The sequence below is a fragment of the Pseudopodoces humilis genome, chromosome 1 (genome assembly GCF_049639895.1).
Source record: "Pseudopodoces humilis isolate 2021_Gansu_Grassland_sample_001 chromosome 1, ASM4963989v1, whole genome shotgun sequence".
NCBI lineage: Eukaryota > Metazoa > Chordata > Aves > Passeriformes > Paridae > Pseudopodoces > Pseudopodoces humilis.
Genome location: NC_142200.1, coordinates 117501011 through 117527889, shown reverse-complemented (window position 1 = coordinate 117527889; position 26879 = coordinate 117501011). Strand labels below are relative to the sequence as shown.

Here is a 26879-nt window from a genome sequence, read left to right as displayed (position 1 = left end):
TTTTGTACAGTCTGTGGGTATTATTTGCTTTAACTTTTCTATGCCATTATTTTATATAATTGTTTCTCTTAAGGTTGATTAATTAAAGCTGGATAATATTTGCCAATTAGGAATGGCAGCCTCATTCTACCACAAGAAGCACCTTCATTAGACAAGTACTTACCCATCATTGTTTAGTGTGCTTTTCTGTGTACTACCTAAAGGTTTGAGTTTCCCTGTCAAAATGTAGGTGTTTTTTTCTTCCTGCATCTGCATAATAATGTCTGTGATATGTTTCAACATCATACACATAGCTTCAGTTTGTTGAATACTCCCTGCCAACTACTGTGTTCAAGTTAAAATACTGAAATGATAGCCAGAGAACTCTGTTCTCTCACAGAGATTTTGAAAATGGTAGAATATTTACAAGTCTGCAGGGCTGCAGGTTTGGCTGAGTCATCTTGTCCCCTTGTTTTCCTCAGTATCTCTCCATTTCTACTTGCTTTAGTATGTCAGTTCATCAACCTGCATGGCATAACAGTAATGGAAAACATGTAGATGTCTCTGCTCAATATAAAAAACTGTGATGTTTATCTTCTGTAATGTCAGGGACAAATTTTGTGCACATAGACATGTAAAACTAGAAGCAGAAATACTAAACATATGAAGTGATTGCACAGGGTGTAAAAGATGATGTGCAGGAAGACAGAAACTGCGGCTCATTGGTGCAATACACAGCTCAACTCCCAGACATCATCCTGAGCTCTGTCCCGCTTCCCACACTGTGTGCCCATGAAAGCAGGGTCCTAGCATCTCTCAAACATTTACATACTGCCTCAAAACACTTCTGTGTGAGGCAGGAGGTTTTGTAGCAAGGCACAGGTACTTGCCTGGGTTCGTGAAGAAAATCCATTGCAAAGCCAGGAATTGAGTACAGTTCACCTGAGTTCACCCAGAGCCTTAATTAAAAGAGCATTTTTCTCTCAAATGCCTTCTACTAGTTGCAGGGCAGGAGAGCAGTCTCTTGGCCTCAGTCTGGAAGTCTTCAAGTCCTGTCGGTTTGGGATGGTCCCAAGGCACATACACAGGATGCTAAGAAGGACAAGCAAAACATCAGAGTGGGTGAAGCCTTGTGTCATCCTTTCTCTTGTCAAAGATGAGGCTTGGGGTGAAGAACTGTGTGTTAGCCCTCTGGGACTTCAGTGCACATGTGCTGACAGGTTTTATCAAGACCTTCCTCTCTGTAATCCTCATGCAAACCAAAGGACAGTAAGGTCTCTGTGGCTGGTATTCTTTAAAGGAGAGAACAGGGTGGTTTTTACTGAATTACATAACAGATATCAAACTAGTCATGGCATGGTTAAAAATATAACTTTTTAAGGTAAACAATTAATTTTCTTCCAGAACAGCCTTAGAGGAGTTTCTTTCTTTTCTTGATATAGTAATCTATCTATTTTACCTATTTCATATTGAGACTATTTTGAGGAAGGGCTTGTCTTTAAAAAACAAGATTAATAAAATAAAATAGAAAACCATGTCTACAATATGAACTCATCTTTGTGGGAATACAAGTTAATCTGTGTAAGTTTAATCCAAAATATAATATGCTAACTCAAATTTAAGCATTTTCTATTTGCCTCCATGAGAGAAAATTTAAATCAAGGTAAAATAGTCGAAGTAGTGTAGCAATTGCATTGTTGTTCTAGAAACAAGATTATTACACCAGGGAAGTGAACGTGCAGCTGTGAACTCCTTACCAGTGTGCTGTATTTAACATATTTCCTTGAACTCAAGAACATATTATGTACAACTGAAGTTATCCTGTTTACCTGATGTTTAAAGACCACACATATTTAGTGCCTATTCAGGTCACTTCCAAATATTTGCAGAAAGAAGCTAAGATCATATTAATTAAATCAATACGTAATTGACAAAGCATAACAAAATAAGCAAAAGATATCTGTTTCACATAGTCTGGGTTTGGTTCTAACTGATGAACCATTTTCAGTTGCTCGCTTCACAGACTGCAGAGTCCTATTTTGAATTGTTTGGATTTTTGTTTTAAGTTAGTTGAACAGCTGAAAATAGAGACTTTATATAGGGCTTGGTATGTAAAGCAGTATGGATTCCCACAAATATGATCTTTGGTTCTTGTTACTTGAATTTCAAATCTTTGTGTAGCTCAATTGTATGTGTTCATCATCAGCCTGATTGTCAGAAACGCAGGTTCTCTGACCAAAGTGCCAAAAAACCACTATGACACTGCTGATGTGCATTTTTTTTTGCATGTATCTGGGGAGGTAGGGCAGATGGGATGTCCTGATACCTAAGGATGGCAACATACACAAATATGTGGTTCATATTACCAGTTTATATTATAAATTAGAACTACACAGTGGTTTTGTAGATCATCACAGATTATTTTAGAGAGTAAATTCAGGACTCTGTTCCTGTGGCACCTGTTGCCTTCTTCTTAGCACAGTCTATAAGATTTGGGTTGTTTTTCTCAATTCAAGTTTGATTTCAGTGTCATCTGATGATTTTACAGGCTTGCTTCTCTAAAAGATGTTTTTTCATTAATACTGAGTTTTCCAGTTACATAGAAAGAATCTCAGAATCTAATTTTGTGTTGTTTGCGAAAATATATTAATTGGAAATACAACAGTTACTTAGTACACAATGAAATGATGCTTATCCAGTGTCTGGAGAGAAGGTGTCAGCAGGATGTGGCTGACAGAAAAGATTTGTCTCTCTCTTGCATATCATAGGATGTGGACTTTGCTGAGGGTATTTCCATGTGTAATTTAGTATTCAAACTAATTCAAACAAATCTAAAAATTGCAAATAATTTGAAATCCTTCATGCTTGTGGGAAGATGTCTTTCATAATGGGCAAGTTCTACACTGTTTGCAAGGAAATTGAAGCATCTACTGCAAACCAAATCTGTAACAACAATACATAAACAAGGATTGGAGGTTGTTGCTTTTTCTTTCACCATTTAGCATTTTCATCATTCCTCCATCTTTTCCATTGTCATCTTTCACATTCTCCACATTCATTTGCTCTTCCATTACTTCTCTGTTGCTCCATAGTCACAGGGGTTTTAGCCTCAGATCTCTGCAGTTCTACCGTCTAATTTGTGCAGGTTTCTTGATAAACTGTACTGTGGAGACAGAAATCACCTCTCCTGATATGTAAACCACCAGACTAAAAGCTGGGACTGTAAATAAAACATGAACACTTACATCTTCTTGTCTTTGAGCTTTGCTATCATCATTTGCCTTTTCTTCTTTTGGTTGCATAAATATCTTGTCAGCAAAAGCAGGTCATTCCTGCAATGGGAATCATATTGAGTGAACCATTTGGGCTCCAGGTATCCAACATCTTTTAATTAATCACCACTGGCAGCAGACTAGTGTGAATATCCTGCCTTCCCAATAACATTGGATTTCTGCCAATATCCTCATTTGTAACCATATTCCTTCCAGCAGTGTTTTAATGATTTAGCTTTTAAACAGAAAAAGTTCAGTTTGAAAGCGCTGTTCAGGTGGAGGAGTAGCTTTTAAATATTGAGTGGTGTGGTGGTAGGCCCCAAAGAATCTGATCCATCTTGTTTGGAAGTCATATTATAACATGCCTTTTAGGGCTTATTCTACAGAAATGCTTATGAAAAAATTACATTTTCAGAAAATAACTCAGGCTTTCAACTTCTTTGTTTTATTCAAAAGGAACATGTCAAATGATTCTTAATTTTAAGAAGTATTTCAAGAGTAGATTATTCAAAGTAAAAATATCTTTTAAAGAAATGGAGGCTTTAACAAAGCAAAAGAATTAAGGAAGCATGGTGACATTACTTTGGACTATTTTATGTTAAACAATAGGCACATTCAAAATTTTTTTTGAAGATGGAATGAATCTTACTCATGAGTTCTTGGATTGTTTTTGTAGAAATATTCATACCCGTGAATGGTATTCCCATTCTGCTCCAAGGAATCCTTAATTGCTGATAGCAATTTTTGTGGCTGGTGAATTTGTCTGCATTAGACCTTCCACATTCCTAACAGTGCCTTGGCCAAGTCAGTGTCAGCAACACTGAGAAACTTGTCTAAATTTCCCTAGTGTAAACAAAGCCTTAGAGCCCTAACTTATATTATTATGTAGAAAAATGTCAGTTAATTGCCTTCCTTGTCGTTCTGAATTCCAAATAGGTTATGTCAGAAGCCACAGAGATTATTGTTTCTGCCTTTACAGTATAAAAATTATGGTTTCTTGACTAAAAGCAAATATGATCACAAAAGAGAAACTGTTCTCTGGGAAAAGAAAAAAAAAAATCCCTTTTTCTTTTTGCTTAAGTCATTGTAAGAGATTAAAATAATGATGGCATGTTAGAGTGTACTGCTGAGAGTCTTTAACCATCCAGAGGGTCAGAAATTGTTTTGACCCTCTGGGTATCCATTACCTAGATTTATCTAAACAAGTGTATAGATAGTGGCATTTCATAGAGCATAACTGTTGAAATGGTCACTAGCAGGTCTCTAAAGCTGTTGCCATCTTGTGCATTACCAGCTGCAAATATACAGGATTATTGCACATCTCCAAAACTGAACTGTTGCAATTTACTCTTTGCTCAGTTCTCCCCAAAGTTCCTTCCAAAGCATGAGATTCAAGCTGAGAGCAATGCAATTAGAAGAGTATCATTTAAACAACTGCAATATTAAAAACACTGATTACTTTTATCAGTCCTTCTTTCAGCTACAACAATACTTTATATTTGTATGTTAGGAAAAGCTTGTGATTAAGCAAGCTTGAGCAAGGTTGTTCAGCTTTAGTAAGTAAGACATTTGAATAGTTTATCTGACTGGATAATAAGTATTTAATCCTTGCAATAAGTCTTCCACGAATTCCCTTACTCTGATCACTTAGTGACCTTTACAAGCTGAATATTTCCTCTTTGCCTCTGCCCTCATCTTTCTAAGAACAATTTCTATACTGTGGTAAAGTACTAGAGAGCTGTAATAGGGCATTGAAATTGGCCATAAAAATTGGTGGTAAATAATGGGAGTAAATGTGAATTTTCATGGCACTTGTTCAAATCACTCTACTGCAAAAAAGTCAGACTCTGCTATGAGGTGCCTTTTCCTATCGGTGCTGAGAGCTTATCTGAGATAATTCAGAATATTATATTATCTTTCCCTTAGAAAGAAACCTCAGAAAGCACACATTGACACACCAAGAGACCCCATTAGTCAGCAATTAAGTGAAAATAAGCAGAATAGTGCTGAAAACTGTTTTTGTTAATGAAAATGTTTATACATATAAGACTTAATGGAGCCTATATTTTCAAATGCTTATAATATTGCTGACGCTTTAATTGTGTTTTTACAATCCCCTTTAGGATAGAAACAAAGAGGACACAGCAGTAGTCTGTGGGCAAATGAAGCTAAAGAGCAATTTTGAATAGACATTGACAAAAGGAGGAAAGTTCTTCAGCTGAAACCCATAGCAAGGGAGTGGGAAGCGTGGCTGCACTGGTGGTGGCTGAGAAGAGTTGAAGGCCAGGAGGGTGCTCAGTTACACTGGTGCAGAGGGCATGTGGAATGTCAAAATATATTGTATCCAGCATCCCTCTAAGCCTGCAGGGTTTTCTACATAAACTGTGGATTTAAAATTTTACAGAAAAATGTCACTTTTCTGTAGTATCTCTATAGTGAATTTTGCCCCACAGAATGCCTGTGGTTTGCAGCTGAAGGAAAAGAAAGAAGGGAAGCTGGAATACTGATTGCCCAAAATTCCCTTGTATTCATCATATCAGAGAAATTTGCTGGTGCTTTTTTCCAAGGCATTTTAGTGACTGACAGGAAATCTCATCTCTCCTAGAGTCCATGAGTCTTGCAGTTTCTCTCTGCTGCAATAGTGAGGTGGTGGAGCACTCAGACGAAGCCACATCATTCTCATTTTAACAGTCCATTGACTACTGAACAGAGGAGAAAGCTTCCTAATTATTCTGCAGGCATGATAGTAAATACTTCATTTAAGTAGTTACAGCTAAACAAAACTAGAAGAGGTTTATCTGTTTCAGTTGAATTTCCTCAGTTTTGATTTACTAATGGTCTAGGTTATGATTTGCAAATTAGACTAGTGTTCATCTTCATCAGAGGAATGCAGTATGAACCAGTCAGTGCGTTTATTGATCACCGTGAAATGGAAAAGTTAAACCATCTTTTTGGAACCCATGATGGCAAGCTCTGACTTGTTTGATGAGCACAAACTGTAGGTAGCTGTCTTTATGGACTGATGAACATGCTAATTATCCCTCTGGGTTTGATTAAAATCTTTGCAAAGTTTCACACTCCCATCTCTCCTTGGAAGTGCGTGATGTGTGTGTGTGTGTGTGTTTGTGATTTTTGCTATTCTCCTAGATTTTTATTTCCTTTTATCCTTGTTACATATCACTCTTTTAAGCTGGTTCTTTTTATTTAGACGTGGTGTTGAATATAAGAAGTTTTCAAGCCAAAAATAAATTAAAGCCTCTTTCATATCTTGACCTAGATAAAGTTTATCAATAAGCCTACGTGCAGGTGAAAAATCTATGTGCTTTTACAGGTTTACATACCTGTTCCAATTCAGGCCAATTTTCCTTGTGCCTGTAGAAGGGGGTCTTGCTGTCTCTGCTCTCTGCCTTTGTGTCTGGTATCTTTTTTTCAAGTTCAAGATGAGGAACTGTTGTGGTTTAACCCCAGCCAGCAGCCAAGCCCCACGCAGCCACTCAGTCACTGCCCCACCACTGGGATTGGGGAGAGAATCAGAATAATAAAAAGTAGAGAGCTCATGGGTTCAAATAAAGACAGTTTAATAGGCAAAGCAGAAGCTGTACATACAAGCAAAGCAAAACAAGGAATTAATTCACCATTTCCCATGGGCAGTCAGGTGTTCAGCCATCCCCAGGAGACCAGAGCCCCATCAGGTCTAACAGTTATTTGGGAAGACAAAAAACATTACCCCAATTGTTCCATCCTACCTCCTTCTTCTTCCCCACTTTATGTAGTGAGCATGATGTCCCGTGGTCTGGAACATCCCTTTGGTCAGCTGAGATCATCTGTCCTGGCTGTGTTTCCTCCCAGTTTCCCAAGCACCCCAGCCCCTCACCATCATAGCAGTATGAAAAGCAGAAAAGGCCTTGGCTCTGTGTAAACCCTGCTCAGAGTGAAATTCTCTGTGTTATCAGCTCCGTGTTCATCACAATTCCAAAATGGCCTCATACCAGCCACTGTGAAGAAAATTCATTCTACCCCAGTCAAAACCAGGAGCTCAGAGTATTGAGCAACTGATGAATTTGTATTTCCTAATATGAATAAATATAGAAACTTCACACATCTCTGTGTCTGCCTTCCTGTATTTCCTGTACATGTATGTGTATAGCTAAAGACAAGAATGATCAAATCAGTCTTTTTGAAACTGTGGACTTTTGTGGCATGTGACATAGGAATGTTTTAGTGCTTCTCTGTTGTTACAGAAGGAGCCAGAGCATTGATGTGGCTTACTGCACTTATCCACTGCTGCTGGGGATATTTCTCTTCCCATTTAAATGACTCAACAGATCATTCTTGAAAAAAAAGGAGCATAGTTTAAATGTTGTATTCACATTTTTCATCCTGCATTCAGGGTAACATCTATGTTCCTTTTACATTTAATGATGCCCTTACTGAGTGAATGGAAGCTGCATAATAAAATAGATGACTCCTGCTTTTGCTGTTGAAATTGTTTGAACCTGACCTTGTCTCCCCTGACGGTTTAGCAGCAGCCACCTTCTTGATTAAGATATATTTCATTTTATTTTAGTTCATGTTCAGGGGACCATTATTTTCTTTACTACGTGAGAAAATATTTGGATTTTCTTTTCCTGTTCAATCTTGATCTTTTCTGTTAGAGCTGAGTATATACAGAAATATGTTATGGTTTAGTAGAAATAGAGATGTCCACGTTGGGAGACAATTTTGTTACCTTCTAGAGTTTATAGTGTTTTGTCTGGTGTATTGATTATTGGCTACTGGTCAGCTTGTTCAAGATCATAGAAGGGAAACAAACCTGAGTTAAAAATACCCTCAGAAAGGATGGCTTAAAGCAGCTCTTTCAAAAGTTTGGTACAAGCAAGTAAGTAAATAAGTGAATTAAATTATTCAAAAATAATTTGTCTTTAAAAATGGTAGAAATAACCTTGACTGGGTGGAAATCAACCTGCAGCTTCTGTGCCACAGTAACAGTCACATCTGTGGAGCTTCCTGTGTTTCTTTGCTATGTGTTATCCTTCTGCAAACAGTCATTATGGATTTCACCTTCTCCATAGGTTGCAGCATGCCATTAGAGCAGAGGTGTGTAGCTTTGAACAGGAGTTAATAAAAGCATTCTTTGTGCTCTTGACTTTTGTCTTATATTATTTTACATTCTTTCTAGTGGTGAGGAACACTCCTACCTTCTCCTTGGCAGTGTAAATTTTTCCACAGAACTATTTTGTTAGAAGATACCAGACACAATTTGGCACTTCATTATGATGATGATGGCTTTAAACTGGCTTCTGTTATTTAGTTAAGTGGTGACAAGTTTATCACTTGAAGGCTTGGCTTTCTCCTCCAGAACAGTTCTCTTGGTGCCTTGACTTCTTGGTGCTGCCTTCTCTCCTGAGAGCCTCATACAGGTAGGCAGAGTATTATTGTTGTTTTATGTGTGATTTTTACAGCCTATTCAAGTCTGCTCCTTGCTTATCCCTATCACCTGAGAATAGCCCAGGCAGAGATGATGAATAGGCTGGACTGTGCAATCTTGAGGCCAGAAGAAACTCAAGATGTTGTCTTTCCTGTGTCAAGAAAACATGTTTGCACATAACATATCCTTTTCTTAAAGCCTTGAAAAAGGCTTCATGAGGATGTCTTGACTGCCTCTGCTTCTTTAGTTAATGCTTAATTACTTTTAACATTTTTATAAGTTCTATCTTCTTTTTCAGCAGTTTAAGCCTATTTCTTCTTGTCACATCTAGTCAACACACAGACAGAAAATTTATTTCATCTGGAAAGCAGCCTTTTTTGTACCTATCTGCTACAGCCTCTCTCTGTCTTCTGTTCTTTAGGCCAATCTTTCTCCATGTCATTTCACAGTTGCTAAATCCCTGCTTACTCCATTTATTTCCCCCTGTCCTTCTTGAGACATGGTGCTGAACCCAAAGTCAGTATTCCATCTGGAGACTTTCTGAGTGGACATTGCAAGGAGAGGATTATTCTAAGGTGTCTTGTCAGCTGCATTCTTGGGTTTGTACCTCAGTATGACATTCTGGTTTTGGCAGTTCTTGCTACAGACAACATGCAGTGATTCAAGTTAATTTATTGATCTGTAACGCTGACAGGATCCTTTTCTGCAGAGATCTGTCTAGTCATTGGCCCTCTGGTGTTTTGAATGGATTTAACATCTTGCTCCCAGCTACTTTCTTGGAGGCACTGTAATCCCTTGCTCTCTCATGGCTAAATGTGCATCCCTCAAGTGGCCGCAACGCTGGCATCTCCATGGCTCTGAGTGACTGATGAAAGGAGATGCACACTTTCAAACCATTCCTGTCACCTTTCTCTCTGGACAGCTTCTGGCACATGGACAGAAGCTGGAATACATTCTGGGGACTTGGGCACTGCTGGTTGTTTTCTGAGGAATGCCTTTGCTCCTCCCTCACCACACAATCCAAGTACAGGAACATGCTCAGGAAGCTACACATGACATTGACTGAAGATCTTGAGGGAGAAAATCATCTTTTCGTTATGTAGGTGCGCTGTAAGTTCCATACCTGGCCTGTCCTTGGCTGAGGACTAGAGGTGTTACGTTGCTGCTATTCCTACTGACAAAATCAGCCACAGACTTTGTGGTGTGAGACATTTTGCAAAACCAGGAGTTGTTTCTCTGAGAAAACACTGATGCCAGAGAGCCTTATAAAGAAAAAGATGGTTAAAAGGTACAAGAAAAACAGATAAATATTTCCCTTACAAAAGAATGTTCTCTCAAATTGCTTAAGAATTATTGGTGTGAAATAGTTTGTCCTATTTGGAGAGAATTTTAGACATGCTAATAAATGTAAATATAATTTTTCCTTTAAAAAATGTAGAGGCAAAATAAAAGATTTTATAGGAGTAACGAAGTACAGCATAGCTTTCCTTCATTCCATTTAATGGGTGCTTGCAATTTCCCTTAATCCATTTTGGTCGTTGATTGTAGGTATAAAGTTTTCAGTAGGCTTAGGATAAACCTGCCAAAAGCTGAGAAGTACAGACAATAAACTCCTTTTCTTTACAGTCTGTTTTTTTACTGGGCTTGTCTTGAAAGCTTCTCTTCCAACACTTCTATTTCTCTTTATGTCAAAATGAGCTGAAAAACATATTTATATCCAGTCAACCAGAGTTACTGAAAAATAATTAGGATTGTTCCAAACAGAAAATATATCAGATTAAACTTCCTTTGGGAAAATGCCTCACTGCCTGCACTGAGTAAACACATCAACATTATTAACTTGTGGATCTTGTTTCTCTGTTCTTTCTGTATTTTGAGGAACAGAGAACCAGGTGCAGCTACCCACCTTATTGTTTCCCTTCCCCTTTTATATTCTCATCGTGGATGTATTAAGGCTGAAATGGGTCCACAGTTCACAATGTTATACTGTGCTGGTCCTTCTGACTTGGAGAATTGCTGTCCTAGGGGGATTTCTAAACTTTCATTCCAGCATTTCTAGATTTCAGCTCTGGCCACTGGAAATATGTCTTGTGCAACGAAGCTGAAGAGAAATTAAATTTTTCTGAAATCAGGGTTATTCTATTTCCACTTACACAGAAAGAATTCTTCAGGGTATCTTGAAAACTTCAATCCAGTGTGGCTCAGATGTCAATGCTTACAATGAAAATCTGTCACATTAGGGGATGCTCACCTCCTGCCTTCATGATTCCCAGTAGTTTTGTGATGAGTTATCTTGCAGAGTGGTGTCAGATTTTAATACAATAATCTGTACATTAGTGGGAGTATGTCATGCTAGGGCTAAATCATCCTGGCCAAAAGAGGAACCACAAATCCCAGTGCACTGAAACTCAGTAAACTTCAAAATTATGTAAACATAATATATTGCATTAGCTCAGATAGCTAGTTCATCTTAAGAAGGCTTATTTTCTTCTCAGTGTTGACATCAAATCCATGTACAACCTTGAAGGATATGCTGTAACATTGTAAAATGTTATGTAAAGCTCTTCTGTGAACAAGTAAGGGTTTTTTGGAGGGTGGGGAGAGGCAATCAGGTTTGGCAGGCTGGGAGTCAAGGCTGGAGCATGCAGAGTCTCTCAAACATGAGCTTCCAAAGGCCTTTGTAGAGCACCAGGAGAGCTGTGCAGGGCTTCATTTCTCTTTGAGCATGCATCAAGATTAGATGTCATTGAATGTTGCTGGCTTTGTACGATTACTGGATTAGTAGTGATTTAGGTTGTTTTACCATACATCTTACTTCCTGATCAATATGACATAAGTTTTAAACACTTTTGGCATTCACTGGTGTTTCACAATTTATACAACTATGAAATTCATTAATGATTTTCAGCATATTCCCCATGGTTTCTGGAACAACAGCCAGAAATGCCTGCTCTGGAAGAATACTTTTGGTTTGAAATTGGCAATAATGCCTTTTTCTAAGCCAGAAAATTATCATCTCACATTTGAATTGAAAGCTGCCACATACTTTTAGTGGAAAGGGAGAAACCCTTTAATTTATCTTCTGTATGGGGGAAGTAAAAGCAAGCTGTGATGTTCCTCAAGGCAAAATATGTTTTCAATAGTGAAGGGCTGTAATTTGCCTTATGTAATTTTCCTCATTTTTGTACTTTGTTTTTGTCTGTTAGCGTAAGAATCCATAAATGGTTCAAACCCTCTGATCTCTCCCCTTGCTCCGTGTCTAGAGTTATGCATTAGAGCCAACTGGTTGCCTAGGAAAGATGGCTCTTTTTTCAGCAAGGAAATGGTGAGGACTGTACTGAAAGTGATGAAAGTGTTCTTCATGGGCATTATCTATGCAAAAATACCTAAGTGTGTGTGTCCTTGGAACAGGGCCGATTGTTCTGGGCTCCTACCACCAGGAAATAGTCACTTCCCTACCTGTGGATTTTCTGCTCTTTCCACTGCTGCAAGTTCTTTCAGGTGGATCTGCTTGGCTTTGTGTGTGCAAGCCCATTTATAACAGGAGAGGGAAAGCTAATCCCAACTGAATTTCAGTCACCCTTGCCTTCTGGATTATATATAGAATTTCCCTTGAAGTTTTTACAGAGTCTGCAGTCAGCACAAAACAGACCTAGTGGCTCCTTTGATATTTTTAAGCCTCTGCTTCATCAATTGTGCAGGTTTTTGGTTTATTTCCAAGTTCAGTCCAACATTCTGGTTTTGATGTAGAGACCCTGATGTTATTTTTGATCTTTTATCTTGCTTTAACTTTGTTTCCTTGTGTTTGTTCGCAGTGGTAAATTTGGTTAGGACAGAAATTATTATTTCAGGGTAAAGGTTGCAGTAAGCACAAGAGGGGATTTTTAGCTTCTGAGGCACCTGGATGGTCTGACAGATCAGAAGCTTCATTTCAGAAAATACTACAGTCTTTTTCCTGTCTAAAGCCAAATACTGAAGTTGTGATGATTTTAGACACATGGATGCTAAAAGATGTTGGAGTGAAGATTTCTGTTCTATGGAATAGGAGGAAGAAGAGAGGAGTAGAGAGGCTTTGTGTGGATTCTCAGTAGAGCAAATTTTTTAGCTCATGAACAGCAGGGAAAGTGGAAATCACATTATCCAGGGTGGTTCAGTCAGTTGCTAATCAAATGATAAAAATTTCACAGAAAAGTTTATATTTTTGCATAAATAGTGTGAGAAGAATGAAAAAATGTGCCTCACTTTGTTCAAGGAGTTATTTCCAGATTGCTTTTATACTTTATATTTTTACATATATATACATTTATGGGGGAGCCTATGATTAAAGCTAATTTTGAAGGTGAGTTCGAGTAACTCATTTTTCTAAGGTAGATTGAAAGTGTTGGAGTTTATTCTGCATATAATTGCAATCAAAGTAAATCAGTATTTTAAAATAGAGGCAGTTTCTGACTATTAAATAAAAGTCATGCTTTACTTCTTTTATCTAAGTGTTTTATTTGGCAATTTTCATTGTACTGAATAGCCTTTATTTCCATGCAAGAGAAGATTTCATGTGGTGGTCTTACATAACCCAGCTTCTGATACCCAATTTTTAATTGAGTTGCCAGGTAAATCTGTGCTTTCAAGGGTTATTAAGGTCTGTAAGGATGACAGGAAGGCTGCACAGTTCCAAGATAATAAAGTCATATAGTGCTATTGAAGATGAACATATGAACAGCCTCCTTTCAGAGGTAATACGTCTTTTCTTGTTACCATTTTTTTGACTTAGAAATAGAAAGTTAAATTGAATTCATGCACTTTCTTCTCTAAGTTCCTGTATATGCACATGGAGACAGAGCACCTGCACTTGGAAATTCCTTTGATTTTGCACTCTCTTCACTTCTGTGTTTTCTTTTCTCTCTTATTCCTGCCCCTCTGAGCTCAGAAAAGTTTGTATCAAGGTATTATTCCTGGGCAGGGGTTCCAAGAGTATGATACTGCTATTGTTAGTGCCGTGGTAGAAAAGAAATGCCGAGCTGGGAAAGAGGCACAGTAAGGGCTTGATTGAACTCCCATAGGTCTTCTATTGAAGATTCTCATTATCTTGTACAGACTTTTGTTCATCTTGTGCTGTGTTGTAGCCCCAGTGACTGCGGGGTAGGAAGTCAGCTGCTTCTCTTCTCGCGCTTGGCGTGTAGATTATTGAATCAAAAATGTGACAGTTATGCATTTGCTATTCAGGGGGGAAAAAAAGAAACAAAAGGCAAAAAGAAAATCTTTGCCAATTTAAAGTTTTTATGAGCGAAATAATAAGAATTCATGGAAACAAGAACAAGGGCACTTGTTTCCAGTCTGAGAAATGGAGGGAAAATCACTAAATGGATAAAGAATTAAACAGTCTCGAAACCGCAATTTGTCGCACACGTGTTAGCATGTACGAAGCAGCAATTCCACCCACACAGACACCTTCATTGAGCTGTACGGGGCTCAGATAATCTTCTTCAGCCTCTCGGGGGCTGTGTGTGTCTCCTGGGCGCGGGGGACCGCGGCCGGGACCGGGCCGGACCGGGCCGCGCCAATTGGGGCCCGCGGGAGCGGCCCCGGGCCAAGGCTGGGCGGGCGGCGCCCCCTGCCGGCCGCGCCGCGGGAGCCGCCGGGAATGGAGCCGGGAATGGAGCCGGGAATGGCACCGGGAATGGAGCCGGGAATATTACTGGGAATGGAGCCGGGAATGGAGGCGGGAATGGAGCCGGGAATGGAGCCGGGAATGGAGCCGGGAATATTACTGGGAATGGAGCCGGGAATGGAGCCGGGAATGGCACCGGGAATGGAGGCGGGAATGGAGCTGGGAATGGAGCCGGGAATGGAGCTGGGAATGGCACAGGGAATGGAGCCGGGAATGGCACCGGGAATGGAGCCGGGAATGGAGCTGGGAATGGCACCGGGAATGGAGCCGGGAATGGCACCGGGAATGGCATCGGAATGGAGCCGGGAACGGAGCTGGGAATGGCACCGGGAATGGAGCCGGGAATGGAGCTGGGAATGGCACAGGGAATGGAGCCGGGAATGGCGCCGGGAATGGCACCGGGAATGGAGCCGGGAATGGAGCTGGGAATGGAGCCGGGAATGGAGCCGGGAATGGCACCGGGAATGGAGCCGGGAACGGCACCAGGATTGGAGCCAGGAATGGAGCTGGAAATGGCACCGGGAATGAAGCTGGGAAGGGAGCTGGGGATGGAGCCGGGACTCGCCGCGCCATGCGTGCCCGGAGCTCGTGGATGACAGCCTGGCATCCCTGAAATTCGACTTTCAGTGTGCTTTGGGTCAGGCCCACAAAAGCTTGAGACTTCACAGGATTTAGGACTATGTCTAAATACCTAAACCCCTGTTCTTTTCCCAAGGATATTAACATTTTGTTTGCAGTCAGTTACCGTATAAAGGCAAAAAAAAGGTATCTAAATACCCATAAGTGTGTATATTAGATATACATAATGGATATGTAATGTAAATAAGAGGTATGTAAATGTATACAAAGGGTACCTCACTGAATGGTCTTGCTTTATGTTATAAATACTAGATTGGCAAAACTGCAGTAAAATGTTGTTCGTCTTTTTGGTCACATTTCATACAGTTATGTGTAGTTCTATTTTTTGACCACTGATACATGTTTTCTCTCCTAGAAATATACCAATAAAACCACCTCTTCTGTTTTCACTTTTCTGTTCTTCTGTGTAGTTATGTTCCAGTCACAGTTCTGAGTCAGCAGAATACTGTCACTTAGATGGGTGCAGCAGTCCTCCTTATTAACCAAGAGCAATTTATGTTTATGTATTTTATTTAGAATTGTGGTTTTTAATACTTTTTTTTTCTTTCTTTCAAAATTTAGGTGGAGAACAGACCAAAGTATTATGGAAGAGAGTAAGTGTTTTTCTCTTTTAAGTGTCTGTTTGGTATATCCCAAAGTTGTTACTCTAGGACTAAAAAAAAAAAGGCCAATGGAGGTCTGATACAATATTTTATTTTACCTTTCACTTCAGCTGGGAGCCAGATACAATGAAAGCCTAATAATATAGCTCTGTTACAGTCCATTACTGCTGGTCACAATCCTTGGATTATACTTTTGTGTGAGCCTGCATGTTTATTTTGCTTCTCTCAGGAGAGTTTTGGGCAAAAAATGTTGTCTGGGGTGTTCCTTCCTTTTATTTTAGTCATTGTTTAAATGTGCTTCTGCACTGGCCTGGTAAGGAGAGAAGCATCTTGTCTCTCTCACTGCCTTTCTGTGTATGTTCCTTTCACCACCCTGCTGAGTTCTGGAAGTATGCGTATGGTGCTGCTTGTGTAATGCTGCTCTCCCTGCTAAAGTTATGGGGTCCAAAATACCCAAAGAAGAGGTGTATTTTAATTTGAAGGAAAATATCAAACCACTAGAGTGTAAATCCTTTGTGCTCAGGAGTCCTTTTGCCTATAAATAACCAGGAAGGGGCTGTGCTGTGCATTAGCATGGAGGTCTGGGCAGGTGAAATTGAAAAGCACAGCCACTGCAGCAGCCACCCAGCCTTGGCATTTGGCCTTTACTAAAGTAATATGCTGAGACCCCAGCCCTTATCACTAGCTGAATTGCTTAGATCCCATGTTCTATTTTTTATTCCATTCCAGACACGCCATCTGTGTTTAATGATCCTTTTCTACCATCAGAAACCTCAAGAGCCAGTAGCTTTGCCCCTAATAACTGAAGTTTAATTTTTTAAATATTACATTTGCCAATGAGGAATCCAGATGTAGCCACTAGAGTACAACAGAGCTGAAGACAGCAGCTAGTTGAGTACCACATCTTACTTCCTACAGCAGGACTTGTAAAACGATTGCTGCAGTCTTATCCAGGAACATGCCTGGGTTTGTGGAGCAGCACAGCTGACAGGAACTGTAAGACATCACCTTAGTGAACCTGTCCAGGCAAGATCACCTTAGTTACTACCATTCAGAAAGGAGATTTCAGAAGTACTGAGGTAGTCTCATAAAAGCAGTTGACTCAGTACTCAGTAGTACTTGGAAAGAGAAACATGAATTTCTAGGGAAAGAAACTGAAAAAGCCATCATAACATTACTATACAAATCTGTGATGTGGCTGCATTTTAAGTAGTGCAGGTATTTCTGGTCCCTCTCTACCCTCTCCTCCTCCATCCTTTCCCCAAAGGTTATGAGAGAAGGGTAAGGTACTGCAAGGGGCAGCGATGGTGGAGCGAAGGGATGCAGCTCCTGCCACAGGAGCACAGGTCACCTCAGTGGTGCCCAAGAAGGGCACGTGCACAGTGCCTTTTTCAAGTTCGTTGCTAGAGGCAGCTGCAGAGGCCAAAAGCACCAAGATCTAAAAGGGTTTACAAGTGAGATTCTCAAATCTGTGATGGGTAAGGTCACAAGTGATCAGACAGGGTTGTCTCTAAAGCAGTGATGGATAGACAGGGATGAGAAGTGAAAGAAATATGTCACTGCTTCCTGCACTCTTGCTGTAAGCATTTCTTGTCGGCTGCTGTCAGAAGCAGGCATTAGTTCAGGGGATCTTGTACCACATACAAGCTTTTTTCATGCTTTTATAAAAATGTACTAAAAATATCCATAAGAAAGCCCAGATTACCCAGTGCTTACCACCCATGGTTAAAGAAATTTCACAGGTGCCCCAGGTATCACATCCAAGTGATTTCTTAAATTGATCACAGATATTTTGTCTTAATATCTAACCTAAAGTCTGCTGCATTTTGTGGGGAATGGCTTATGCTTATAATTTTTTACTCCAATTATGAGTTTATTGGTAAAATCATGTTTAAGTTATGTCATTTAGAGGATGCTTGTCCCCCACCTGTACAGAGGGAAAGGATGAATCAATTCACACTACTTTTAATACAAAGTCACTCTGGAAAGGTCATCTGAACCTAGTATTTTCAACATGTATTAGTTGTGAAAAAGACAATGTAAAGAGAATGGAACAATTGCCTTTACATCCAATGCGTTTTTTCTCTTTCACTACCAAGCCAGAGGCAGTGTTAGGAATGTGCCACTTCATATGTAGTGTCAGAAAAGAGAAAATGCTGAAGGCCAGTAAATTTTAGTGCCTTTTTTTAGACACCAGCAAAAATAGAAACTTTCAAAACCTCTGAAGAGACCCTCAGAGACTTATCAGCTAGCAAAATGTGCGTAGGAGTTAAGACTCAAATTGCTGTCAAGACTGAATTTGTACCTATGGAGAGATCACTGCTAAATATTGGTTTTCATAAGGTTAATTGTGCATCCTAGGCCCTCTTTCTTTCTTAAAATAGCAGTGACAAAAGAATCACAGAAGTATTGCTTTTTTCCAGCACTGAATGAGGAGCTCCTTGACATGAGGAAAACAATGTTTTTCTCAAGACTTCTCTGTACCTTCTTCTACTTTAATATATGCAGAATAGAATTTTGAATAGTTTTTCCATTTTTGTCTCTGTTTTACTTACAAATTTGAGGAAGCAATATAATATTAAAATAAAGCAAATTGATAATAAGAAGACCTATGATTTTAATTGTACTTAAATGTTTATGTATATAAATACCTATCTTTAAATAACTGCCTATTTAAATATAATAATTCATTTTTTTTTTAATGCCTTTTTGCCTAGTTTTCAATTCTGTTTTAAGAGCACTAGAAGGGAAACAAGGAGGAGGGGCATAGACTGGTAAAAGAGAAAAGTTATGAAAGGATAGGGCACTTACAGAAAATAATCATTGGGTCCAGCTGAGTTTATCCTGACTGAAAACACATTTACAGTGTAGATGTTGTGTCTATGCTGAACCTATCCATCCTGCTCCTTGGATGCTAACCTGATGGCTTAGACCACGGTGCTCGAAAGTGCTGAAGTTTTCAAATGTTTTCTGGGGTGGAGGAGGATGTTTTTCTGGTTGGATTATTCTATAAATCACTGAAATATCTCCCCTTAGGTTTCATGGGATCATTTCTCGGGAGCAAGCAGATGAAGTACTTGCTGGTGTAGAAGGAGCGTATATTCTTAGAGAAAGCCAGCGGCAACCCGGCTGCTACACCCTTGCTCTCAGGTAAATGCTGGTTTAATAGAGGCCTATAGTTCAAATGTAGATGTGCTTAATGGAGGGGATTTTATTGGTCTCTTTTGAGTGAAGTCTGTCTCCACTGTTACTCAATACACTGTGCAATACCAGAGTCATTTTACACCCTCGTGTCAGCAGTTTGACTGTCATGGTACTGCAGCAACCCCGTGTCTCCTTCACTGATTAGGAAGTCCTTTTTCAGAAGCAGTGCCTATTTTCAGTTTTATTTTTTTTTTACCTAGAGTTAAATTTTATAAAGATGGATACTCTCCTGCAAGACTCTATAAAAGATGTGAGTGAATACAGAACAGGAACACATCCCAGTAGAGGACACAGCCAAGCTGTCCTCTGAGCTCAGTGTTGCATACAAACAACAACTATCTGTGATAATAACCCCAAATAAAGCTGGAAAATTATGACATCCAGAAGCTGAAAACTGGCAGTTTTCTTTCCCAGTAGGAACTCGAGTTTTTTGTAGAAATGCATTGTGAAGTATGAAGCATTGTGAAGCTACTGCTCAAAGAAGTAAGAGTCTGCTATTCGACTGAATGAAAAATTCAGTGGGAACCCAAGTTCCAAGCTCACTGCTCCTCACAGGTGCCTTTCCTGGTTTAGCTGTGTCATTCAAACCCTGCCCACTCAGGTCTTAATGACACTGTGTATTAGTGGCAAGGGGACAAGATATTCAGTTGGGTTTTGATGAAACAAACTCCTTGGCAATATTTTGCAATTTTTATAGCATTTTTATTCCTGTGAGATATACACAAACTAAAAGTCTGCATTTTTACCCTTCCGCTGTTAAGACACGAAGAAAAATCCTTTGAGGAGTTTACCCCAAGTAGCTGTGATACAGTGCTGAAATCATGCTTAGAATTTGTATTGATGTGCAGATGGTAAAGCTGGAAAAGCTGGTGAGTCATGCCAACTAAAAAGTGGTGTAAATTAAAACCAATTTGTGTCAGCTGAAAAAGAACAAACACAATTTTTTAGGGTTTTGGAGGAGATTTCAAAATGAAGAATAATAAAAAAATAAAGGATAAGAATTATGGCAAAATGCCTATTGTTTTGATGAAACAACATGTTTTCTAAATCCATCTGCATAATTATTTGTAGAATCAAAAACAGAATTTAATTGTAAATTGGGATTATATATGAAAAATGTGGGCAAAGAATAAGAGGCCATTTGATTTGAAGTCCCAACAAAATTTGCAAAGACATGCAGTTTTGATGCAATATAAGGACCATTTAACACAATATTGCTTCTTTGAATGCTTTAATCAGTGATGGGATTCCAACTTCAGTGTCACAAACTGAATGTGCTACTACAGCACCTGGATTATTAACACACTTAAAAAATCCCAATAGATCATACCTGTGGTAAATAGGGCTAGAGTTTTCCCATATAACTTTGGATATTTAATGGGGCCCTGAATTAGGAGCTTGGTCTCCCTGGCTTCCTAACAGAGTGTGATTCAGGCTCTTAGGATTTTGATTACTCGGTAGATGTCCATCTCTTTGTTGACTGTAAATATGCCCAAATGTGGTTAAGCACTGACTTTCTGCACCTCAAAAATGCTTCAGGATGGAAGAGCCTCCAACACAGTCTGAGTTCTCTCTCTCTTCTCTCCCTCTGTTTTTTTTTCTGGTGTTTGCAGATTTGGTAACCAGACCTTAAACTACAGGTTGTTCTATGATGGGAAGCACTTCGTTGGGGAGAAAAGATTTGAATCAATCCATGATCTGGTTACAGATGGCTTGATAACACTGTATATAGAAACAAAGGCTTCTGAATATATTTCCAAAATGACAACAAACCCCATATATGAGCACATTGGATACGCCACTTTGCTTAGAGAAAAAGTGTCCCGAAGGCTGAGCAGAACAAAAAATGAGTCAAGAAAAGCAAGCGTAACGAGTGAAGAAAATACTCCAGTTGAAAAGGTAAGTATTCAGTTTAAAATTTTTGTAATTAATACCAGTCTTTCTGTCAAACCTGAGATGAAAAAGTTTTGTCAGAAGACCTGCTTTAATTTTCCTGTACTTTAGTAAGTATTGGTATCCCACTGCAAAGTTTACATCTTGTTAATACGACCTTGGCTCCCAGCTAATATTTGACTGGAGCTTCTGAGGAAAACTTTCTAATAAGTACCAAATGCAAATGTTTTCAGCATGTAAATATATGGATATATAGCATTTACCTTGGGAGCTGAATCTGAAATTTGTCACAGGTTATATTTGTCCATGTATATACTCAAGCATTTTCCACAGTAGGGTTATGAGTCTGGTTCCCACTGACCCTTCACCACAGCTCAAGTTTGTTATCTTTCTGTATATAGCTCAAAGCTCCTCTTCTCTAAAAAGCCTTTGGTGGATGGGTCTCAGATTGGGATATTGTGTGTTTTCTTTCCTTCTCATGGATCTGAAATTGGGATGTTGTCTGTTTACCTCCATTTCTTCTTGCTCTTCTCATTTGAAGTGGGCTTTGCTTGATCTCATCTTGTGCACTCGTATCCCAGAGCGCTGTACGGACTAGGACATAGATGATGATAAACTGAGAATTTTGTGCAGTTAGCAGCCATCTGAAGGTGTAAAATTAGAAATTATTTTACATATGAGAAACAGCCTTGTAAGCAGTGACATGTGGATATTTTCATTTCCCAGGTGGTATGGCAGCAAGAGCTGTCAAACAAAACTTTGTTTTTGAGTCTGGTCCTTGTGCTGAATTGACTTACTGACATTTGTTAAGCATACTTCTGCAGTGTGACTGTTGATTGTAGTGTTCAGTGCTGGCCAGCTAGTTGGGAACTAGAGCCAGTTTTTATTTGGGAAGCAGAGAGTGAATTTGCTGTCATACAGTCATGACGAGTATGAAAGGGATCAGCTTTTTTATGTGTATCCTCGTATCTCTGGGGCATTTCTAGCAGAATTATCTGTTGGGTTCACATATCTACACTGGCTGAGAATTTACTGGTTTGGATTTCTCAGTAATAATAATCGCTTGAGTATCTGACCTGACATGTAAACCTATTCATCATCTATAACAAATTAATTGCATCGACAATGACGTTTTTTAGGGAAGGGATACTGATGCAGGGAAGGCCTTTGGAGAACAGCACAACAGCAAGTCCTCCATTCACATTTTATTTCAAAATGCATCCACTGGTGATGGTAGCTTTTGGTTCAACTGAATGGTGGTGTAATATCCAAGAGGAGTAGATGCCATTGAGACATCCAATGCTTGTTCAGTTGTTTCCTGTGATTGGACACTGGGTGATTTTGAATGCTGTAACAGGTGTAAGAAAGGGAATTTTTACTTCATTTGAGGCACAATAAGATGTAGACACAGTGCAGTGTGACAATTTTTTTGGTGTAGGTGTTTCTGTGAAAGTGAGGGAATGGTCCAGAGGGTGTTCTGGAATTGGATCATTACTGGGATGATTGTAAATATTATTACATGCATACAGTGTAATAAAGTAATCATGGCAATTGAAAACCATGCTACATTCTCTAGGAAATCAGAAGAATTTGATTTGTGCAAGGAAAAATAGTTTCAAAATTGTGTTTGGTTTTACTTACAGTTTTTGTAGTTGAGGAGCAAGTCTTGTTATTCTCAAAAGTGCTCTCAAAGGCCTCAGAGGGGTTTGCCCTAATACCAGATATTCCATAACAGATTGTGTTTTCTGTTGTGCTTACAGCTGGATGCCATTCTTCAGGCTGGGCAGCTTTGAGTAGGCGTTGTAAAAAGAGTTTTAGACCAACAGAAGTCAAACCATTGCTGAAGGGACCCTGGCCTCTCTCCTTCACCATCACCTTTTTATTGACGTTCAGTTTTGTTCAGCTACACAATAGGTGACACTAGCAAACAGCTCCAGATTAAAACTGACTCAGCCAGAAGAAAAAATAAGTGAATTTTCTGCCACATCTGCTGCCTGATCCACCTCATATAAGTGGAAATGCAGCACAAGACTCTCCCCCGATAAGAGCTCAAAACATTATTGTATTGGCTTAATGTGAGAGGAGTACTGCTTTCTTAGTTCCAGGTACCTGTGCTTGCAAATGTTTGGAAGCTGATGTAATGCACTGGCAATAGCAAAAACACACCTCTGGACCTCATTAATGATTGTATTAGGTCTTCTTTTGTATTGCTGCTGACTGAAATTTAAGTGTTTTGGAGGATTATTTGTCTCTGAGGCAGTTCATGATGTGAAAGACAGGTCCTTGGCCTACAAGGACTTGTGCTCATCTAGATTTCTGTACGTGCAGGCAGGAGCAGCCTGCAAGGCTGGGCTCTGTGGCTGTGCTGTCATGTAAAAATAGCTGGCTTCAGCTAAGCGACTACACTGTTGGCAAGCCTCTCTGCCTTCCTCCCACAGAGGGGAAAAGCAGAAGGAGGAATACCAGCTGTTTCTAACATATTTTTCTTGCCAGGAAGAGTAGGAGCAATCGCAGCTATTAGAGGAGTGGGGATAAATAGGCAAGGGGATCTGCTCAGGCTGAAGACCTGATGTAGCAGCTGAAGCCTTGATGTTGGTGATTAGGACTCTCACTGGGCTTTTCTACCAGTACCAGTAGTTTTCCATCATCTCATGCAAATCTGTGGGGGAAAAAAAAAAAATATTACATCAACTAAAATATTAGCAACTACAAAAAAAAGCTCACAAAAGTCTCTATGGTGAAGCCTACCATGGCTGCTTTTGATTCAAATGCTTCTGGGGGAAGCCATGAGAGTTTTGGTAGCAGAGACTCTGGGGTCATCTTCCATTTTGTTACCCACAGTAGCCTCAGATAAAGTATGGACTTAGCTTTGGAATAAACTGGTGACTTATTGATCATTTGCCAGTACTAACAAATGAGGATAAAATAGGATAAAAGGAATTTTGTATAAAAAGTTTTTTATATAAACTCTTGAAATCCTCTAAAATAGAAGAATATTATGGAGAAGTGATTGGTTCGGTGAGAGTTCTATCAGATGTTTTGCTTGAGGCTGATATGTCTTGTACAGAATTTTAGACAAAGGCCATGGCTTGCCCACAAATCACAACCTTCACCCACTTCAGTAACTCCAGAAAATTTCAGACCTCTAGAAATAAATTAATGAATATTCAGTATGACAATTTTCTGCAAAGTAAATTCTTTGCTGAATATGTGAAAAATCATTCATGTTTTTTTCCTCTGGCCAACTGAACAGGTAAAATGTTGAAAAATAAGATTATTGAGCTGGTTTATTTGAAAGTGCTGCCTAGAGCATTTTGAATGATCCAGAAGTGATGGGGGGAAGCCATACATGCAGGGCAGAAGCTTCCATCATTTCTCAAGAGGAGGATGAGAATTCAGTGCTCTAAGGTTAAGCACCAGTACTCTTCTAAGAAATTAGGCTCTTTACAAGCAAGATTTTGTTTCATACTGAAACTAATTCCAGAGTGTGAAAGTGCAGCTGCAGGCATTTGTCTCCTCAGTGGGGTTGTTAACACCATCCAGGGAATCTGCTCGTTCTGTCGCCTCCCACGATGACAGCGGGGATTATTCAATGTCTCAGTCACTCGGGTGCCACCGCGTCCGTGGGGTGGGTGGGAGGGCAGAGGGGGGCAGGAGGAGCCAGCACTCAGATGAGATGTCTTGGTACTGCCTGGGGTACTTGTCTATTCCCATAATGATACTTCCTTTGAGGTTGTAATCAGTGGAGTCATGCCCATTCCAGAAAGGGGATGTGATAATTGGGCTGGATTAAACTGTTGTTGTTCATGCTTTTTTTATCCAACATTCTTTATATCCGGCCTAAGAAAATATTTATGCCCTAAGATACTTAATGCTGGTGTTTCATCCTTCAATTCAAGCAGTTATTTCTGCTTGATTTTGAAGATGTGCTTGATTTGTATACACAAATTCTAAATTTTAGCCTGAATAGTTCTTTATTCTGAAAGGAACCACAATGATTTTTAGGAATGAAGTGTTATGGGAGAACAGCATGCTGCAGAGTCTTTCTTAGCAGTATAGGCAATTGTCGTTTTATCCAGGTTCAACAAAGATTTTGGATTGAGAAGAGAGTGTTTTGTGCAAAGAAAATTTGGTGATCACACGTTGTCTGCTTAGAGTTGTGATTTAAGCTTGGGCAAGTTGTGATTGCCTGCTTTATGTTTGCTCTGCTTATGGAATGCTGTACTTGGGGCAAATGAACACATACTAGAGGATGTAGGGCAGATAAGTACCTGGTACTGGTGCACCCTGTAATTAATTGCCAGTAGTTCAAGTTAATGGTGAATGTAGGAGAAGTGTAACCTGCTGCAAGCAATTAATCTTCACATATAGGAGTGAAAAAAATTGCAGTAATCTGTCAGTAAAATATGTAGTTCTGAAACATTTACTGCTATTGTGTTTTCCTGCAAATGCTACCCTTACTGAGTCAGCAGTCTTTGTGCCACAGACAGGGAGAAAATAATACTCCTTTTAATCCTACCTCAGCAAGTGTAATTTGGAAAATATATTTGAGGAATTGAAATGTTGGAAGTAAATACAAGCTGTAGTTTCATGAATGCTCTGATCAGGTCAAAGCTGTCACAGTTGCTGATGGAAAAGCCATCCTGCTCTTGCACTTTCATTCCCACTCCTGTGACCTGCCCTGTGCACTACTGCAACTACCCTGTGCCTTGGGTGAGACCTGGATGCTGTGACACAGTGCCCTGTGTCAGACAAAGGCTCTGCCCCACAACTTATTTCTCTGCTACGCTGGTCAGATGAGAAGAGCAGGCTGGAATTAAAGAAAACCCTTGGCAGCATTTGAGCTTAAAGTGTTTGCAGAAAGGGTGGTCTTGATGTATCTGAAAGAGGACAAACTGTTGGTAAGTGCAGTAAAGATTAAGGAAGGCTTTTTCCAGTGCCAGGTCTCTGCTTACTTGGGTCCTGGCAAAGCTCCCATCAACTTCTCTCCTAGTCGGATCTGGCTCAGTCAGTTCAAACATACCGGTTGTACATGAAATATGAGTTTGCTTGGAGCCTGGGCTGGAGTGCTTGTTCTGCTCTCCGGCTGCAGGTACATGCCAGAAGCAGCATGAGGCATTTAGCAGTGACAGTGTGTACAGAACAGTGCAGAGTTTGAGCTAAACCAGGAGTGAGCCGTTTGTAGAGTCGTCATTTAACAGTGGGACAGCGCGGAAAACTCTGTGTTGCTGTTTGACATGGTAACTTCTCTATATCTGTTTTGGTGGAACTCATAACTAGACAGTGAAGTGCAAATGACAGAGCCCACAGTTAACACTGCAGCTAGAACTAAAAAGCTGAAATGATTAGCATATTATGAAGTCTGGGAGGCTGTAAATTTCCTCGGCAGAAAATCCCACACAAGTAATAGACAGATAAGAAAACTATCCTGTTAAGGCAAAGGTGACAGAAAAGGAATAACTTTGCTAGAAGTTGATATTACTGTCCTCATTAGTCATGCTGCTCACACACAGTTTGCCACAGAAGAAAATGCGAGACTTCCAGGAAAGACTATTTTCTAACATCCCTTAACTGGAGATGTAATCTGGTTATGGAACTAAATTTTTAGGGGCACTGCTGTTTTTCTTACATCAAAATTGTACAAGAGGCAGTCAATTTTAAGACAACCTATGGTTTGATTCAATTTTTGTAGGTATTTGACATTTTTACATTGTTATTCACACCACGTCCCTTTCTGAAGGCTTTTTAGCCTCATCTTAAAACTCCATTTTTGTCTCTTCATTGAATTTTCTACAGGTACTGCTATTAGCCAACAATAAAGAAATCTTTTCAGTCTTTCATTTATTCATTATTCTCCCCATTCTGCAGCTCCTCTAAACCTCTAATGGTCCTATTACAGGCTGCTAGATAGTGTTTAATTCTCTGCTGAGATGTCTATGCAGATGGTGAGCATTTCCTTCCACAGGAGGGCTGCAGGGTACTGTGCTGCCCCAGCAGCAGATCCTGGGGTTAAGAAGGTAGTGAGCAGAAACATCTGTTCCTGCAGACTCTGGGCTGGAAAGGCACTGATAATTTGATATGGTGTATTTTACTTTGCCTTCAACTCCCTTCTTTTTGCAGCATGCTCGGTCAGAAAAAATGAAAATGCTCAGTTCTACATGGATGTTAACAACACACCATTGTCTTTTATTAGGGGT

The 26879-nt window shown here is 39.7% G+C and overlaps 1 protein-coding gene across 1 annotated transcript in view; it reads left to right on the top strand.

The window, feature by feature from the left end:
• Nucleotides 1–26879, top strand: part of CHN2 (chimerin 2) — a 156072-nt gene that overhangs the window by 71055 nt on the left and 58138 nt on the right. The window contains exons 4-6 of the mRNA XM_005518917.3: nt 15545–15576; nt 18622–18735; nt 20403–20688. Coding sequence (XP_005518974.2) covers nt 15545–15576; nt 18622–18735; nt 20403–20688 — 432 coding nt within the window. The remainder of the gene's footprint in view (nt 1–15544; nt 15577–18621; nt 18736–20402; nt 20689–26879) is intronic.